The sequence below is a fragment of the Carassius auratus genome, chromosome 32 (genome assembly GCF_003368295.1).
Source record: "Carassius auratus strain Wakin chromosome 32, ASM336829v1, whole genome shotgun sequence".
Taxonomy (NCBI): Eukaryota; Metazoa; Chordata; class Actinopteri; order Cypriniformes; family Cyprinidae; genus Carassius; species Carassius auratus.
Window position 1 is genome coordinate 9,591,627 of NC_039274.1, and position 19,102 is coordinate 9,610,728.

The 19,102-nt window shown below is 38.3% G+C and overlaps 1 protein-coding gene across 1 annotated transcript in view; it reads left to right on the forward strand.

The window, feature by feature from the left end:
* LOC113051554 (leucine-rich repeat-containing G-protein coupled receptor 4-like) overlaps positions 1 to 19,102 on the forward strand; it is a 46,706-nt gene that overhangs the window by 17,757 nt on the left and 9,847 nt on the right. The window contains exons 3-7 of the mRNA XM_026215420.1: positions 4,413 to 4,484; positions 10,966 to 11,037; positions 11,922 to 11,993; positions 16,543 to 16,758; positions 19,018 to 19,089. Coding sequence (XP_026071205.1) covers positions 4,413 to 4,484; positions 10,966 to 11,037; positions 11,922 to 11,993; positions 16,543 to 16,758; positions 19,018 to 19,089 — 504 coding nt within the window. The remainder of the gene's footprint in view (positions 1 to 4,412; positions 4,485 to 10,965; positions 11,038 to 11,921; positions 11,994 to 16,542; positions 16,759 to 19,017; positions 19,090 to 19,102) is intronic.

Consider the following 19,102-nt stretch of genomic DNA (forward strand, 5'->3'; position numbering starts at 1 on the left):
GTTTGGGGGGTATTCTGATACACATGTGGCCAGAGGCCCTCGTGGTCATATATACGCTCTCAAAACTCAAGACAGCACTTGCTTTGAAATCCAAGATGGCGAACGATATCTTCTCCTTGTTTTTCTTTTCCTCAAGGGGTGGGTATTTGCCTCATTAGCTATTGTAGCATGTTTGTTGGGCTCCATCTGACCCAGTCTCCACATCTACTGTTTGTGGCCCAGCTTTTGAAGCCGCGTATAATGGATTCCTAATCAAGATCTCAGCCTCAGCTGAAAAAACCTGCCCAGGCTTCAGTGCATCTCCAGAACAAAGAACAGAAACATGCACACACAATTCTGGCTGGAATACGGTACAATAAATAAACAAGAGGGCTGAGCTGTATAACAAGCAGAATGCCACATAAAAACACACTTATTATGATTTACATGCGCTGGTTCTCATTTCCTCTCTGCGTGTTTGTGTTGTGGCGTCTCTAACGGCGGGGTGTTTTAAGGTCAGTGTTCTGACCTCTCTCGCTGTGGATCTACCATTTGCTTTTCTAGCTGCCCACACACTTCACCTTTCAGCCCCAATGGAAAAGAGAAAGAGAGAGAGAGAGGAAAACACTTTGTGTACTGCCTGCATTTTTGTCATGCTGCTACATGCTATCTCTCTGTCTCCTTGACAGCCTCCGCGCTCTCTCTCTCTCTCTCTCTCTCTCTCTCTCTGTCTTTCTCTCTATGCTCAGAGCTTCGGAGCCTTAGGGAGAAAAGGAGGGACCTATATAGTTTTAAAGAGAAGAAAAATTGAATGAGGTAAAAACTTTGAGATTTTAACTTCATTAAAGAAATAGTTCACCATTCTTTACTCACACCAAACTCACTCACTCACTGAATGATGTTCATTTTTGTGTAGCAGTTTAGCAGAAAATGTATGTTACTCTTTTCCATTCAATCAAAGTGAATGAAGATAAGCGATCAACCTTGACAAATAGCCCATACAATTCTTTTGAAGCCCCTGGATCACCTTAAACTTTCATTGAATAGATAAGAGCAACATTACCATTTTCCCTAACATCTCTAAAAAAATAAAAAAAGCTTTGTGAAAATATTTGTCCACCTGTCTATGCTATACACATTTGTGAAGCCACATGATAGCATGATATTTGTAACGTACAACACTGTTTCAAAAATAAATCAGTCAGGCTTGACATATGCGGTGACAGACATACAAACAGCACTTTGTTCAGAAATCTGACTAAATTCAGATTGTTTAGCTGTATATAATGTACATTTTGAAGTGTCTGTGTAAATACATTTCAGTGTGAATTTGAATCACCTCATTAGATGTAAATTAGGTTTCATGATGATCAAGTTTGTAATAGTTTTCAATAACCATTTTATAATTCAAGGATGTTATTAAAGGGATATACCTAATGTGGTAATACTCAATGTTTAACTTAATTATCCAGAAATCACTGGCAATAAACAGCTGGGGTCGCACAAAATATGTGCACAATGTAAATAGATTGTGTGTTATTTAATTTGGCAGTAAATGACAGTAGTGTAGATCAGAGGTTACAGAGGATGATGGGTAAAAATTGATTTGTAGGTGGAAATTCGTACATTTCCTGCTTTTTAAATCACCATCTCCGAGAAAACACTTGTAAGCCTCTGATGTCATACTTGCACAATGAGAAGTAAATCACCATAGTGCAGTGCTGATGACATTAAATAGATTTAGCTTTCTTCTGTTACTGTTGTACGATGCTTGATCTCACTGTCTGATCTGGATTCAGGTCTTATCAGTTGTCACAGACATACAGATCTCTGTTTGGACTCGTAAAGCATGGACAACAGCTGTGAGAGGGACCACTCAAAGAAATGTATCAAATGAAAATACTGTATGTTGCTTCATGACGGGATTTTGAGTAGTTATATTTATAAGTTGTGTTAGAGGGATTTCTACTCTTTCTTTTCCATTTGTTGCCAACTATATTTTATACATTTACAGCACTATAATAATATACTAAAAGAGGAGGTCTAAGGCTATTCTGATTTATTCTGACTTATTCAGAATTCTAAGGAGTTGGATTCTCATGCTAAACATGACCAAAGTCTCAAATAACAAGTTGGACGTATGGAGTATTTCTGTTCCAAATACACTCCTTCAGGGTTTGTATAAGGTTTGGAAAGATTTTTAATTTTTTTATGAAATATGGCCTTGTATTACTTCATAAAGGGTGGAATTCCATGCATGGGCACTTCTCCCGGAAGAGCGCAAGCACACATCAACCAGAGCAAGAGCAAGAGCAAGAGCAGCCCATCAACGTGTTTCATTCAGGTTACAGAAGTCATCGGCGGCCCTGCACAAGACTCGCTCGAGATGGGTTTTACATTTTGCTTTTGATCACAAATTCAACAGTCACCAAAGAAGTCTGTTTTTGGTGTTGATGGAAAGATAACCTTGTTCAGCTTCCCAAAGAACCCAGTGTTAAGGGAATTATTTATGTCAATCTCAAAGCTTGCAGGCGGTGCCTACGCAAAAGCTGCATTTGTTTGTGATTCTTTAGCTCTGCCCACGCTTCCAGGAACTTGACTGTTTTCGGAAAGAATCGTAAAGCAGTATTTTTCTTAAACGAACTTTGTAAAACCAAAGACTCTTTTTCGATATGAACGCTTTACTACTATATAGGTACTCAAGATTAAAGAGTCAGTAAGATGAAAATTCTAAGCTTCCTATCACTGTTATAAGTCCTGTACATTAGGTTTAAATCCATCCAAGGTTAAAAAACATTGTCATTTTGTCAAAATATCATGAATATCAATACCTCAATTCTCAGAGATCCCCAAACGGTTTGCACGAAGCTGTTCAAAAGATTCAGGTTCCTTAAACCCCACCTTTCGGTAGCATACTGTGTTCTGATTGGTCAACTAACATAGTCAGGTTTGATTGGTTGTTCCGCACACACCTCCATGGTAAACTATGCGTTAGCATCTGTTTGGGGTGAATTATGTCTTATTCCTTTCACCGCGAAGCGAACAGTAAAATAAAAAACTTGAACAGTCTCGCTGCTTTTTCTTCTGTGGGTGTATTCAAGCCGCGCGCTTCAGTTTGAATCTGAATAGCGTTCAGCGCGGGGGCGTGGTCACATTAGATATAGTGAAGGGAGACATGAAAAACAGACATCGCATTGTTTTCATATGGATTACTTTATCACAGAATATCTGTTTTCGGCAGCACTTGTTTAGTTTTAAAGTAGACATGTCAAGCTTTCTATAGATATCTCTCTCATGTCTCTTCGTTGAGTATTCAGGAAGTTACACTTCATTTTAATGACGTGTTTGTACATGACGATCAGCGCAGACCGGCTGCAGACATCACACATACTGATAAGACGCTCGGGAGAAAACAGACACATAACTTCATAATCATACTTCGCGTTGTGATTCGGAGATGCTCGTTGTTCTAAATAAAGTTGGTAATTAACCATCTTTTATGGCCAAATGCTTTGAAAATCCCGCTGTACTCACCGAGTACTGATTTTCATTCTTTGGCAGTGAAAATAAAACAAATTTGCCTTTACAATTAAAAACACACTGTCTCCTCGACATGATGCTATCACACCAAACAGAGCGTCTGTGTGTGGGGGTGGGGCAGGTCAGAGTTCCGTTTCTCTCAAGACGGTAGGCGGAGATTATTATGCAAAGTGTTCCTAGTGACGTACATTGAGATGGGCAAAAGATTTGAAATCTATAACGACTCATTTCAGCGATTCAGAGTCGACTTCTTACTTTAGAAGCCAATAACTTTATAAATCGTGTACTTTTTGGTTTAATTATTTGCACATTGTTTACACTGATGGACAGCTATATCATACACTGTAATACAGGTAATTTTTGATTTCCCATCTGTGTGGCTCTTTAACATGAGATTAGCAGAATCTGTGTTATGCCCCTTTAAAAAAAAAAAAAAAGAAAAGAAAAAGAGAAAGCTTTTAATTTTTTTGGAGGTTTCCGATACTACATGTATGTTTTCTGCAGTTTCACATGCCCATTTTTTACAGTTTTATTTTTAATAAATTGTCTTTTTGGATTGGAGAGGGAGCACCTTTGAATAAATCATATGACCATCAAATCTAGAAAATAGAAAGCTGTGGCTGAAATGAGTGTCTGCAGATGGCCAGTTTTAGTTATGTTGGTAAGTCAACTCAAACCCAAAGCAAGCAAAATCACAATATGAAATCCTCCATGATCTCTTCTCTTCCATGCGAAATGGAGATGCAGTCAATGTAAACAATGTGAACCAGAAATGTGAATCCAAACAGAAGTGCATCCAAACAGCTCTTTTCTATAGGTTTATCTTGTGTAAACCTATAGAAATGGTACTACTCAACCACTGACTATGAGCATTTGTTCTTCTGTTTCCATAGGGACATCAGCATGAACAACATCACTGAGCTGCCTGCTAATGTCTTCAGAAACCTGCCCTATCTGGAAGAACTGTGAGGATGATTTCTGTTTTCTCTATCTTTCACTATTTCCCCTCATGCTCTGTCTTCTTCTTCTTCTATATGCTCAGCTCCTTTTTTTCTAACACCATCATGGAATATCTCCATGATGATTTGAGCTGATCTTTTGCTCTGTAATCATTCTTGAATATTCTTGTCTATTTTGAGATTTGAAAATGTTTATAGAACTGCAGAAACAACTTTAAAGCTAAATCCACATGGCATCCATTAAATCACTGCTGGTCTCATCACCAGCTTGTTGGATAATGTGAGCTCCATTGTCTTCATTCTTTTGATAGTCACTACACTGTGTCACTGTCCATTTTCATAAATTAAAGTCTGCTAAACAGTGTTGCTCATGTCACCTCAGATTGCCAGCTTTCATTAAAAAAGGATTGATTTCCAGAAACTTGAACTCTGCGATCATTTAGTGCTGTTCTATGAGGCTTCAGGCTCATTGCCATAGAAAATCCACTCAGGTCAATATTCAGTACAATGGCATTATTGCAAGAAGAACACAACTTATTTTTCTGTATCAATAAAGCCATATACAATACTGGCACCAAATAATGTTTATTATTTAAAATACATCAACATTAAAATAAAAGATGAACTTAAAAACTTAGATACAATAATTTACAGACAAACAATCTACACACTGCCTATAAGAGCTTGAAAGTTCCCTTAAAAAAAAAAGTGCCTTATTAGAGAGAATAAGCCAGGACCAGATATGGCCACCCACAGCACCATCAGTGTGGTGCAGCACATCTGGCACTGTCTCATAGCTTACAAAGTACTGTTAGTCACAGCATCTCAGGATGCTTTTGAAGCTACGTCTAACTCGATCAGAGCATGCTAATGACATTAAAGGAACAAACACAGGCTGTTTAAGACCAATTTGGAGTGGCTGAATCAGTATATCTGAAGTACATTCTGAACTCTCGTTGGGTTGGGTGTGACAGTTCTTTTTCTTTGTGTTTGTCTTTTCTTTACTCATTCACTCATCCCCCGTCTGCCCATCTGCGGGAAGGGCAGATAACATCTGTCTAAGTGATATCAGGTACCAGCGCTTCCAGACGGCTGAAATGACCAGCTCCCAAAGTCGCCTCCCCCTTGCTGTTCGCTCTTGTCCTTTTTTTTTTCTTTTTTCGTTTGATTGGAGTGTGTTTTCTTACCCTCTGTGTCTTTCATCCACTCCAATCTCCTCAGCTCTCGTTCCCAAACAGTCCTCCAGTTCTTTGTCAAAGGCCAATTTGCTTTTCAACGCATTGTGAGAAGGAATGCATGGCAGGAAGAAGGAGGGCAAAACAATGGTTTCCGTGACAACTGGAGTTTTCAGAAGCGTGTGCTATCTGGGAATGGGGTGAGGGGTGCGCGAGGTCCCCGGGACCTGTACAGCACTGTATTGAGCCAGATGCTCTTTGTCAGGTTGCTCATGGTTCATTGGTCACAATGGGTGTGGTTAATCAGAAGGGTCAGGAGTTCACTTACTGGGCTTAAATGTATTTGTAAACACATCCTGGACGGTTTTAACCACTCAGCAATAACATTTACATTGCAAGATCTTCAACTAGACTGTATCCATACATACAAGAGGAAAACAATACTGGGTGAAATAGTAAAAGTTATAAGCCTGCAAAGGAAAAATAATTTTTTAATCATAAAAGTAACTCAACTTGCTAATTAAAAACCTAATATTTTTCCTAAAGAAAACATTTCATTTGAATGAAAAATGTGCACGCACAATTTGGAGGGGGAAAAATGTATTATTATTTTAATTTTCAAATATTAAACCAACAGACGGAATTCTGACGGAAAACCACAGGGAGTCCTTTAAGCTTCTCTTTTGTAATAAGCACTTTGATTACAATTATGGGAAGATGTTACAGTACATTTCCAAATGCATGCTAAAGCAACACAAACTCAGAAATGAAGAGATGGACTGCAGATATGGTGTTCATGTGGAGCATGTAAAGTGCTATGTATAAAAGTGTGGGTGTCCAGAAATAATCTGGCAGTTATTGCCTTTCGAATGTATTTCTCATGTAGAGATGAAGGCATAAATGATCACTGGGAGCAGAACACCTATTTACAGAACACATTTACCCTGACAGTGCAGCAGCAGTGATGTGCATCTGTGCGCGTGTGTGTGTGTGTGTGTGTATTGGTGTTGGTGTGACCTGTGGCTGCTGTCTGCCAAGAGGAACATTCTCTGCCTCAGAGTCATGCAGTCTTCTATCACAACCACACACACCCTCACCTCTCTCTTCAAACATATCCACCCCCACTGACAGATATAGAGCTGTCAAATATTAATCTTCTCTAGATATGTGTGTGTCTCTGGCTTAACAAGTACTGTACGTGTGAGCATGCCAGAGATTGTGTTTGATAGATATTTTTTTATTTTGTTTATAATAGTTCACCCAAAAATGAACATTCTGTCATCATTTACATCATCCTTCACTTGTTTCAAACCTGTATGTGTTTCTTTCTTCTGTTGAACACAAAAGAAGATATTTTGAAGAGTGTTGGTAACTAAATAGTTGACGACAGCCATTGACTTCAACTGTAATTTTTGTTCGCAGCATTCTTCAAAATACCATATTTTGTGTTCTGCAGCTGAAATAAATTCATACAGGTTTGGAACAACTTGAAACGGACTAAATGATGACAGCATTTTCATTTTGGGGTGAACTATCTCTTTAAAGGTCCACTTAAAATATGTAAATTATAATTTTGTATGCCTGTGGCCAAAAAAGCTGCTTTATGATAATATATTAGGCATTTCTATCAGTGGCCTGCAGTACGATTGCAAAGACTGCAATTATTTGTAATTAACTTAGTTTTGAACCTAAGGAAATGTGTTAAACTTGAGCTAAAAGTGCACCATTAAAGCTCTTGACCTGGGAAACATTTCTGCATTCAGAGTCTGTGGTTTCCAAATGATGTCACTTGGAACAATCTGAATCCAGCCTCGCTGGATGTGTCCTAAACAATACAGTAGGAAAATTTGACAGTGCCATATTGGATATATTGCACTGCATTGACTTATTAGTTCATTTGTAATTTGTTTTATATAGGTAATTCTGTCTTGGCTGAACCCTTCAGAAGGTCACATGACCGTTGCCGTGCTCACTGAAGTGGTTGCTAAAGCAACATGCCGGAGAAGGACTACACAGCTTTGGCAACACACTGACCACAGAATGAGACTTAGATTAGTTCCAGACAAATAAAGATCAGGGGTGACATCTCCCCCCTCAGTGCATCAGACTGCTGAGTTGTGACGCTGAGTGTGTGCTTAAGAATCAACCCATGGAAGTCTGGACAAATCTGGTGGCTTTGAGACACAGCCAAACCAGAACGACATAGAGAGAGAGAGCAAGAGAGACATAGATCGAGAAGTCGTCTGTTTTTCCCGCAGGCTAACTCAACCACATTGGTGTGCCACAACAAATGTGTTGATGTAAACTAGACACAGTTAAATGGCAGTTGATTGTGTAATTTGGGGTTTGTGTCGTGGTTGTAGAGAGACAGATACTCTGTCAAAGCCTGTGTGTCGGTTCATAATTTGTAACTTTTTAGTATCGCAGCCGTCCTTTTCATCATCTTCATTCTCCCTGTGTTTTTTCTCTCCATCCATCTCGTTGTGTGTGGCAATATTTCAGCACTTAGAAGCTGAACCCCTATGATCCTGCAGACTGATAAGCCGCCCGTGTCATGTCCTCACCAGCATAATTCCAGCTGTATTATCCAGTGTCACATGTTGTTTTTCCCCTCTCTTTCCTTTTCTGTATGTTTGTCTTTCTCCAGGTTTGTGGGAGAGTAATGGAGACACGGTGCCATAAGTTATCCAGAGACTTTCATATATACTTTGGTATTATGGAGAATGTAAAGGGGCTTTCACACTAGCATTTCTGGTGCGCTCCCAGGTTTGATTAACATCATAGTTCAGTTTGTTTGTATAATGTCTTCTGAACTCTGGTGCGCACCTGTGAACCGTACCCGAGTCCACCTAAGAAGGGTACTTCTCCAGTGCTGTTTGCTTCTGATGTGAACACAATCGTACTAAATCACAGAAGCGAACCGCTATTAATGATGTAGGAATTGGTGAAACTGTATATTTGTGTTTACTCACTCAAACTCTGTGCCGTGCTCCGTTTCACATCCAGTTTTGTTTTGTTTCTGTTTTTTTGTATTGTTTTGTTTGTCATTGTTTTTGTTTTGACATCAAAAGCAGCAGCCAAGAAAGCATGGAATATTTCAAGCTATCAAGTCCTCTAAAAATAGCACTCGCAAACCATCTGCTTTAATATAATAAAAAATTCAGTTTAAGTGTTGCTTGCAAGATTTTGAAGCTTTCAAATATGTCAATGGAAAATGAGTCTAGATGATATCGTCATGGAGAATTCAGTGACAAAAACTAAATTATTTAATGCACCTTTATATTGGCAGAAGTAATGATAGAAGAATTGAAAGAGTGCTGGATCCCAAACATCACACCGTTATTTTTGTTGATCATTGCATATCAAACTTCCTTATAAACTCTAAAAAGATTGGTTGCTTCCACACACAGGTGGTGCTATAGTGAGGATGGTGATTGCATAGGTTTTTTTGTATTGAAATAATCACAATGCAAATGTTTTATTTGTATGTAATATTTTAGATTTGATTTATTTATTTGGGGCCACCAAGGGGCAGTTATCACATCCTGATGCTGTAAACATCTAGATAAATGTGTGCAGTCCAGTACTTCCTGTGATGAGAGGGCCAAATGGAAGGCTTTCTGTTCTTTCTGAACCTCTGTGGCCTATTTCTGCTCTTTACAGAGAGAGAGAGAGAGAGAGAGAGAGAGATGATGATGATAAGAGAGTTCTCTGACTCCAGTTTCAATGAGTGATAAATCTGGTGTTAATCTCTCAGGCCTGATTTGGTGAAGTTATTTGGACCCTTTGCCTACCTTACCAAGCACACAAACATGCAGCATTGAAAAACGCATGTATGAAAACAGTGTACATCCTAGCATGTATCGTGCGGTACAGCTTAACCTGTGAACATGCCTTCACATGCCATGCGAGATTCAGATTCAAGCTGTCCACTTGATTCTCTGAATAGAAGTGAAGTTATCAGACTGTGTGTTGTCCAGCAAAGGACGTATCTGTACAATCAGAGCTCAGCAACTTCATTCCAACCATCACATTCTGACACGTCCTTAGGTATTTGAGCTGTCCATTCAGACAGAGTCTGGAGAGGCTTTTGCCTACAAAGAGCAAGTTAGCACTTGGAGAGAGCAGCGCTTATCAAACACACTACTGTCAGCAGCACAGATATCAGCTGCTGTATATATTGTACTCCCACTCCAAGTCTGTAGGCTGTTTATAGTTGCCAAGCCACATAGCAGTAGACCCTTTGCTAAGCTATGCCCTGCTTAGTTATGTTGCTAATTTAAACAAGGTTTACAGAATGTCTCCTAGACAAGAACCTGGAGATTTCTTTATGTTGTGAAATAGAATTACAGCTCTTATCTAATTTTATATATTTTAAAATGTAATTTATTCCTGTATGGGCAAAGCTGAATTTTCAGCAGCTGTTAACTCCAATTTTGTCACATGATCCTTGAAATCAATATTCTGATTTAGTTCTCAAGAACTCTTATCAATGTATAATTATAAACATATATGTACTTTATATGTGTGTTTATGTTTATTAAATATTTGTATATTAGTTGCTAATTATAAGTGACATAGCAACAGTGTTGTTCTCTGTTGTGGGATTGTTTCCTTAAAATTGTTTAATTTAATTTAATTTAAACTACAATTAAACTTAGGTTTACATTGGAAAAAAGCTCCATGAGCAACACGCTGATCATTCATTTCAGCGGAGTACTGTGCTTTTGCTCAGTTTGTCTAAAATGCAGCACTCATCACTGTCAATCAGCTAATCAAAGGGGAGGAGGGGTGGGACTAATACCACACCGACCAACCACCACGCCCTGCTTGTATTATGATGGAATAACAATGGAGAAGTTAATATCGTTTGTCTCAAGATTATTCATGTCTTCACCAAATGGAATTCCCCAGCTACCACAAAATTAAGAAAATAATGCTTGGAGAAATATTTAATTTGCAATGTGTCATACTACTGTAGCGGATATTCTGTATCATAGCAACCAATGTGTCTCAAGAGCATCTGGTGTTTTCTGTTGGCTGAAAATGCTTTGGTGGAGACACAGCCACCAAAAACAGCCAGGTGTTTAGTGAAGGCTGTTAAAAAATGAATGTAAAAAAACAAAGTCCCAGGTGTGCGTTTCTCTGCATTTTACAAATGCTCATCCAGCTTAGTATTTTAAATCACTCTATCTTCACTGTTCCTTCCCACTCATAACTTGACTTTCACTCCCTCTGACACCCAGCTTTCCATCAGAATATCTGACATTTTTGCAGTCTAGCTGAAATGAAGTATCTCTCTCTCTCCATAGACGTTTGGCTGGTAATGACCTTGCATTCATCCACCCAGAGGCTCTGTCTGGCCTCCATCAGCTGAAAGTCCTGTAAGTATTCAACACACACAGACACACACACACACACACACACACCTCTATTTGATCCAGGCTTACTCGTTCACCCAGTGAGCAGATCTTGTACAGTGCAGTGAGAAGTAGATCCTGCTGTGTGTTTTGTTGAGTTGTCAAGTGGTGTTGTGTTACAGGAATTTCGCTGCTACTGGATCAGCAAGTCTGTCGGTGTCTGATGGAGTAGCTTTCATCGTGATGCAGCATGATGCATTCTCTTTCTCTCTCTCTCTCCCTCTCTCTCTCTTTGTTGTAACTCATATTCTGTCCTTCAGGTATTTGTAAGCCCATTCAAATGCAGCTTATCAGCACCCTGGTCCCCTCAGCCATGCTTTACATAAAGCTAATTTTTCCTCTTCCTGTCCTCATCCAGGGCTATTTCAAAGCCCCATGGTGCTCTTACAGCTCATCCAGACACTGTTGTGGGAAATGAGTTAGGGAAACTGATTGTGGACCAAACGCTGTTGGCTTTGGAACTATAGATATTGGAGATGATTTGAGGCCAGTTTTTATTTACTGTGGTCGTGCGTTTGTGAATGCCTCTTGGCTGGGCCGTGTGTATGTAACTGTACGTGTGTGTGTAAGTGTGTAGTTGTGTGTGCTGTGGTTTGGCACTGAGTGGGAAAAGCTGTCCTCGCGGCCTATGCCATTTGAGTGACGCCAGAGAGCTGATAGGGTAGAGGAAGCAAGATATGCACCATGATTAGCTCGGAAAGAGACACACACACACACAAACACATTAAATCAATATTAGAGCTTATACAGTGGTTATATTTGTGGAGAAATCGTGAAGAGCAGTGTATATGTGTTGGATTGTGTTGTGTGGTGCTTTGATGTGTCACTAATGTAATCTTCTTTTTCAGGATGCTTCAGAACAATCAGTTGAAGACTGTCCCAAGCACAGCCCTCAAGAATCTCCATGCCCTGCAGTCTTTGTAAGCATCCCAGCATTTTTCTCTTTCCCATTATTAAAGAAGTACTTTAAACTACTGTTCTATAAACTATTGTTGAAAAAAATGTGGTAAGATTCAGTAAAATAGAAATCAATGCTTTTATTTAGAAAAGTAACCATAAAGAGTGACATTATTTTTTTATTTTTTTTATTTTTTAAATAAATGTTTTTTTGTTTTTTTTTTACTTTCTATTCTTTAAAGAATCCTGAAAAAAGTATTATGGTTCCACAAAAAATATTAAACATTGATATGATGTATCTTGAGCACCAAATCAGCATATTAGAATGATTTCTGAAGGAACATGTGACATTGAAGACTGGAGTAAGGATTCTATAAATAAAGCTTTTACATGTATCCACATAAAAAGTAAAAAAAAAAAAAAGTATTTCACAATATTACAATAATTATTATTTCTACTGATTAGATTCTGATAAATGTAGCCTTGTTGAGCATAATACACTTCTTTCAAAATGATTAGAGTCTTACTGACCTTAAACTGTTTTTATGATGACAAAAGGGTTAGTATAGAGGTAAAAAATATATAAATGGTGACCAGTTACCTAAAATGTTTTCCCTTATAGCACTTTTGGTCTTTTTTACTCAATCCTGCCCAATGCTTTTTTCCAGAACCTTCTGATTGATATGTCATAATTGTCTCAGATCATTGGCTTTTTGGCTGATCATTGCTTGCCAGTGTCTGATAATCACTTTTACTAGCCAATACAGATGATTGGCTTATACTGTACACCACACCAATCCATCTCATTTTGTCAATTACCTGTATAATGTTATGAGAGTAATGATCTTATGTATTTCATCAAGAAATGTTTACATGGTAATGTCTCAGATGCATTAGAATGTATGTAACTGTGCATTGTTTGTTTGTGTGTCTGTCCTTTAACTTTGTCTCAATGATTTAGATTTAGTCCAGCTTCCGTTTCTGCTGTGGGACAATGTGTTTAAAAAATCAGCTCTCAGTCATTATCACCTCTCCCGATCTCTTCGTCTCTCTCTATCTCACCCCCTCACATTGCGTGTTTTTCCTCTCTTTTTCCCTGTTGTACTGAAGTAATGCGTTTTGGCACAGTCCACCTGCTTTTGGATAAGGCCTTAGAGAATGACCTGTCAATCAACATGCCTTCTGCACCTCAGCATGGATGATGAGAGAAAGAGCAGGAGTATAGTCAGAGCAGATGGCAAAGACGAGAGACACATGAGAGAGAGGGAAGGGGGCAGTTCTCCAGGAATGTGCTCACCCTGCAGGCTTTCTGCACAGGTTCTTCAGCTGCACTAATCAGGCTACCAAAAAAAAAAACACACCTCCTAATTACAGTAACATTGCTGTGGGAAACAAGGCTGAGACTTAGCCTGTAGAAAACACCAAAAAAAAAAAACCTTTTACTTCAGCCTTTACAGCTATCAATTCTGTTTGATAGCTCCACTAATTCATTTTCGGGGTGGGGGGGGGGTTGGGGGTTAAAGCTGATAATGAAAACCAAAAATCCTAATTTTAAGTTAGCATATGTTTTAAATAACTATGTCTTTTTATTCATATTTTGCTATTTTTGTTCTTTTATATATATGTGCCCATTAAACATATATTTACTATTTTTTTTTTTTTTTTTTTGGGGGGGGGGGGGGGGGTCTCATGCTTACCAAGACTGTATGTATCAGTCAGCATCAGTTACATTTAATCATATTATTATTAGTGATGAAGACACTAATTTTGTTTAAATCATGAATTTTTTTTTATAGGATTTCTTTTTTTCTAAATAGAATGTTTAAACAGCATTTATATATATGAACATTTTGAATGTCTTAAGTGTCACTTCAAAATATTATGACCCCAAGCTTTTGAACAATAGTATAACAACTCAGCCTCTTTCCTATAAATATACATCCTATTTATTCCGTGTTTATATTTAATCTCATTAAACCTTGATCGTTTCTTTTGCACACTGCTTTTCCCTCCATGTCAATCATTGTTATTGAATTTAAATTTGAAAGGAATGTTTCTTTTTCCTTCTTTCTTTTTAATAACGTAAAAACATTTCAGCTGGCCAACATTCTTTGCGTCTCTAGTTAGAACAGTTGATGCTTGGATATACTCTGGAAGTATGACTGCCTCTCTCACTCAAACAGTTTCCAAAACCACAATTATAATCTTGCATCTATCTATAATTCCAAGTGCCCGTCTATGCCACAGTTTGCAGTGATCCGGTGAAGATCTGTGCTTTCTAACCTCAAAAGTCAATTCTGTGCGTCCTAGTTAACAGACCAAAGAGCAGTTCATTATCATGAACAAGTATCCTTCATCCTTCTTGAGTGTTGAAGCTATGATCTGAAAATGCTTACAAAGTAATAATTGTATTATGTTACAACAGCTCCTGTGGCCAGATGTTTCCTTGTAGATATGCATCTTAAATTAATATCCTCTCTGTCTCTCTCGTCTATGCCACCCAACACTTTTGAATCTCAGTGAGTCTTGTACTATATGTGTTTGTCAGTGTGTGCATGCTCAGGTTTGGCAGTGGCTGATATGGACATGCCCAGATCTGTACGTTCAAAACAAGCAGCATGCACAGTCTTCAGCTGCAGCTGACAGATCCGTATCTCCATAGATAAGAGTCCAATCCTGAATTGTGATTCAGTTCAAGTCACAAATTAACCATCCATTTTGGGATAGAACTATAAGGGTTTGTAAATGCCAAATTGTGTCATTCATTCACTGATTTCAGTTTACTTTTCACTCACTGACCCCACATTATGCCTATTGTGTGAGCTCCATGTCTGTGTAGAGCAGAGAATTAAACATTCTTAAACGTGCCAAAGCCAAAAGTGAGCCAGAGTTCATATCCAAAGCACACGTCAGTTTAGATGATCTCTCACTCTAGTTCACAAATGCCTCGCAGTGCTAAAAAGTTTCCCTAAAGACTTGCACTGAGACACAAAAAGAGAACAGTACATGCATGAAGTGTTCATTCACCAATCTTGCAATCTTTATTTCTACTTTCTCAGAATGGCCTGAGAGAACACGAAAAGTTTATTTAACAAGTGAGACTAAGCTTAAAGGACACTGTATGCACTATTCCAGGCAAGGCTATTGTGAACAATTATGAGTTGTTTATATTTTCATTTGGTAGATCTACAAGACCTATGTAATATATTTCCAGTACACAGAGGAATTCATAAACATAAGAACATTTTAAGGCATCATGTTTCTGGACTGTCTGTGATATACAGACCTCCTTTCTTTTTAAGATTATGGTAAACTGGTGTTGTGGTAAATGTAATTGGGATTATACTAGGTTAGTGAATGGAGAGTTGTTCGTACCATTTCCCAGAAGCCAGCCAGCAACCTCAAATAATGTAAGTGCTGGATCAGGTTGTAGAACACATGAATAATTTATTTTGCAAATATTGAATGATCATCTTTACATTTGTTCAAAGAAACTATATTTTACCCGAGAGTTAGTTACACATTTATCCTTGGTGTTAATGTCAAAGTTGAAGACATGATGACTGTTCGACTTCTACTATTATATTGAGTTTTTCAACATAACCTGGTACAAAAGGTTTGGGCTTAGTTTTTTTATTTATTGCATGATGATACATTTGAAGTAATTTATACCGAATTCATCAGACACACCACCAAACGAGTAGACTTGTGACATCATATTATTAGATGGACAAAGATACAGACTTTGAAAATTGGTCAGTGTGGTTAAGTAATTGCTGTCGTGAGGGCAGTTCTGTCATTTCTGAGGTTCTGTTTGAATTTGGAAATCTAGGTAGGCATTAGACAGCTTAACTAAATCTGGTGATAGAGCATGTGTGTCTGTTTGTGTCTGTATTCCCATACTTAATGGCAAGGTCATAAATTGTAGTTCTTGTTCTAACTGAGACCTACACCTACGCATGCTCTAGTCTTTTGTGTTTGTAATTGTACAATCTTCAAGGGAGGGAGAATACAGCTTAGTCAGTGTCAGCCATTCATAAACAGGAAGTCACCTCCCCACAAGTATTACCCATCAAACCTTCCTCCCTGTGATTGGCTCCCATTCCAAATCTCAGTGCCCTAATTTAGATTAGAAAATAGAAATAGAACATTATCCAGCATGTGACTCGTGCGCTTTATTCATAGTCTTCTGAGGTCATGTGCAACTCACACTTGTTGATAAGTATATCCATTCTGAGTCAGATCTTTTAACCCTCAGGCCGGAAAGGTGTGGTCCTCTTTTCTCATAAACCTATTGAAAGGGCCCCTTAGTGGGGCCAGTTTTGAGGTTCCCACCTGGACTGTGTGAAAAGGGAGGCCAGTGCAGTGAGATCATGGAAATGTCTTGTGTATCTTTAACAGCACAGTGTTCAGAAACTGAGTGCTAACTGATGTTTTAGCACCTACTTGATAGCACACTGTTATTCCCAATATGCACGCTCACCCGGTGGCGTATTTGTAGAAGCGTCTGTTTCGACTCATCTTTGCTCTATCCACATCAAGTTTAGTGAACCTCTTACATGATCTATGCAGGCGGTTGGATGCTAACCACATCACGTCAGTGCCTGAGGACAGTTTCGAGGGTCTGCAGCAGCTCAGGCACCTCTGGTTAGATGACAACAGCCTGACCGAGGTTCCCATTGGGCCCCTACGGCACCAGACTAACCTGCAGGCTCTGACGTTGGCCCTCAACAGGATCACACACATCCCCGACGATGCCTTTGCCAACCTCTCCAGCCTGGTTGTATTGTGAGTACTTTGCAATACTTTACACTTTTGGACTCACACACTAGAGGAACACACTAGATCCAGCTTTTAACACTGATAAATGTACCTTCCCTTGTTTCCCTGTAACACACGTCGGTTAAATCCATCAATGCGCTACACTAACTGTAGTCCTATGTGGCCAGTAAAACACTCATACACATACACTTGCCCATGCAAGTAAACAGTGGCGTGGAAGGGAGATTATAGAGAGAGCAAACAGGGAAAAGCAAAATGGACCCTTGTGTCTTGCAAAGTCAAACAGAGGCTATAGACACCCCCTCCCCCCTCCCCCCTCTCTCGCTCCATGCCTAACTTCTGGAAGCTTCTTATGTGGGTCTGATTTACCAATTACATTCCAGCTGCTGGAAAATATTTGTCTTAGGAGTGGAGGCCAATTAATCCGTTAAGTAGACTGAACAAACACACAGACCTGTGCGGTGAAGTGCTCAGCAAAACGGCTGAAGAGTTATCTGTTCAGAGACTTCCAGGGACAGATTATGTTTGTGTTGGTGTTCTGCTGACAAGTGCATCTTTTTGAAGACTGGAAAAATTCACAAGTAAAATGGACATCCCTTGTCATCTGAACAGTTATAAATTGAGAAACGTAATTCCGCATAGATGAGATGTATTCTTTTACAGGGTTTCTGCTGGTCTTAAAGTCTTAATTCGCCCTTCCACAAATTATGGCCTAAAAAGGTCTTTAATCGGAGCAGAAAGTCTTACATTTATAAAGTCAAGGCATTAAGTGCCAACATTTTGTTTTCCAACACAAATATCTTAACATCCTTAAACCTATATACATTACCTTGAGATGCAAATTGAACATCTGATATCTTGTTTTCTGAGAAATTGAGTTTATACTTAAAGAGCAAACATCTGTCAGTGGGATATGAATGTTTCCCTTTGAATTAAACACTGGCAGATATTTGTTCTTGTTTTAATCATTAACTCACTTCATTTTAATGTTTCTCATGAAACAAGACTTGTTTTATGTCATTTTGCTTCTTGAGTAAATAAACCTTTAATCAAAAAGTAATGAAGATTTCTTGTATTCTCATCAGTTTATTATATGTGGTTGTGATCCATTCAATCTATTGCTTAAATTTTCTTCACTTGGTCATAAAGAGTCTTATATTTACCTGCATAAAACATGCAGAAACTTGTTTTACATCTCAGATTAAATTCAGTATGCTTATTAGGGATGCACTGATACCACTTTTTCCAGAACAAGTCCGATACGATACTTTTATTTTTTGTACTTGCTGATACGATACTTCTATTTTCATAGCATTTGTATTTTTTACTTTTTTTTAAATTCTGGATACAGCAACCTAAAACTAAAACAAAAATAAAAAAATCATGTTAGATGGCTTCATTTAGCAAACAGATTTCCTTCAGTTATTTTCACACCTAATTATACCAGTTAAAATGTATTTTAGCTTTTGTTACTTTCACTGTTCATTTTATCGCTCTATGGTATTTCATCTTTAATTTAATAGTGCATTACAGCTGCTCCGTTGCAGCGGCTCAGTACTGTAATTACAATAATTTTTCCTGTAATAATGCAGAGAACAACTCATTATAAATAAATGCGTGAGCGAACAGCAATTAAGATCATGAAATAGAAGTGCTCGCTCTCTCCTTACCGTCAAGTAGCTTCATTAACTCGTGCATTTTTTTACTTGCTTCTGACATATGACCAAACTAAAACATTTGTGTCTGTGATAAACGTATATTTGCTCTCGACAAGCTCTATTTCATCTATTCGGTGTGATTTGCTTATCAGCTCGTGTAAATCAGCTATACAGGCATGAACATTTAATGTTTAACATTATATTAATTACAAGCATGTACTTCGTAGACATACTTGATTTCTAATGACATCATTCTGCTCTCTGTTTGTTCAATTTGTGGCCTATGCTTACAAGCTTGCTTGATTTATATTAGTTACACATTACGTTAAGTGTTTTGCGCGTGAGGTACTTTGTGTTGTACGTTGCCATGACTCTCAAACCTTGATTATTACCCTGGTTTGAGAGTATAGTTCCTAGACATATCGTGCTAGAAAATCGCAACTTTTCATTTCCCTTCCGTCTTAGTACACGAAAATGGTAAAACTCTAGGAGAGTTGGAAAATGAGCCTTTTTTTTTTTTTTAAAGTGGAGTGTTCCTTTTAAAATGATTGTGTGTAATGAATCTCTAAGTATAGCTTCTAAAATCTTGTTTGTCCGTGTTGTGCAGGCATCTTCACAACAATCGGATCCAGGAGATTGGAAAAAACTGCTTTCATGGGCTGGACAACTTAGAGACATTGTGAGTTCCCCTT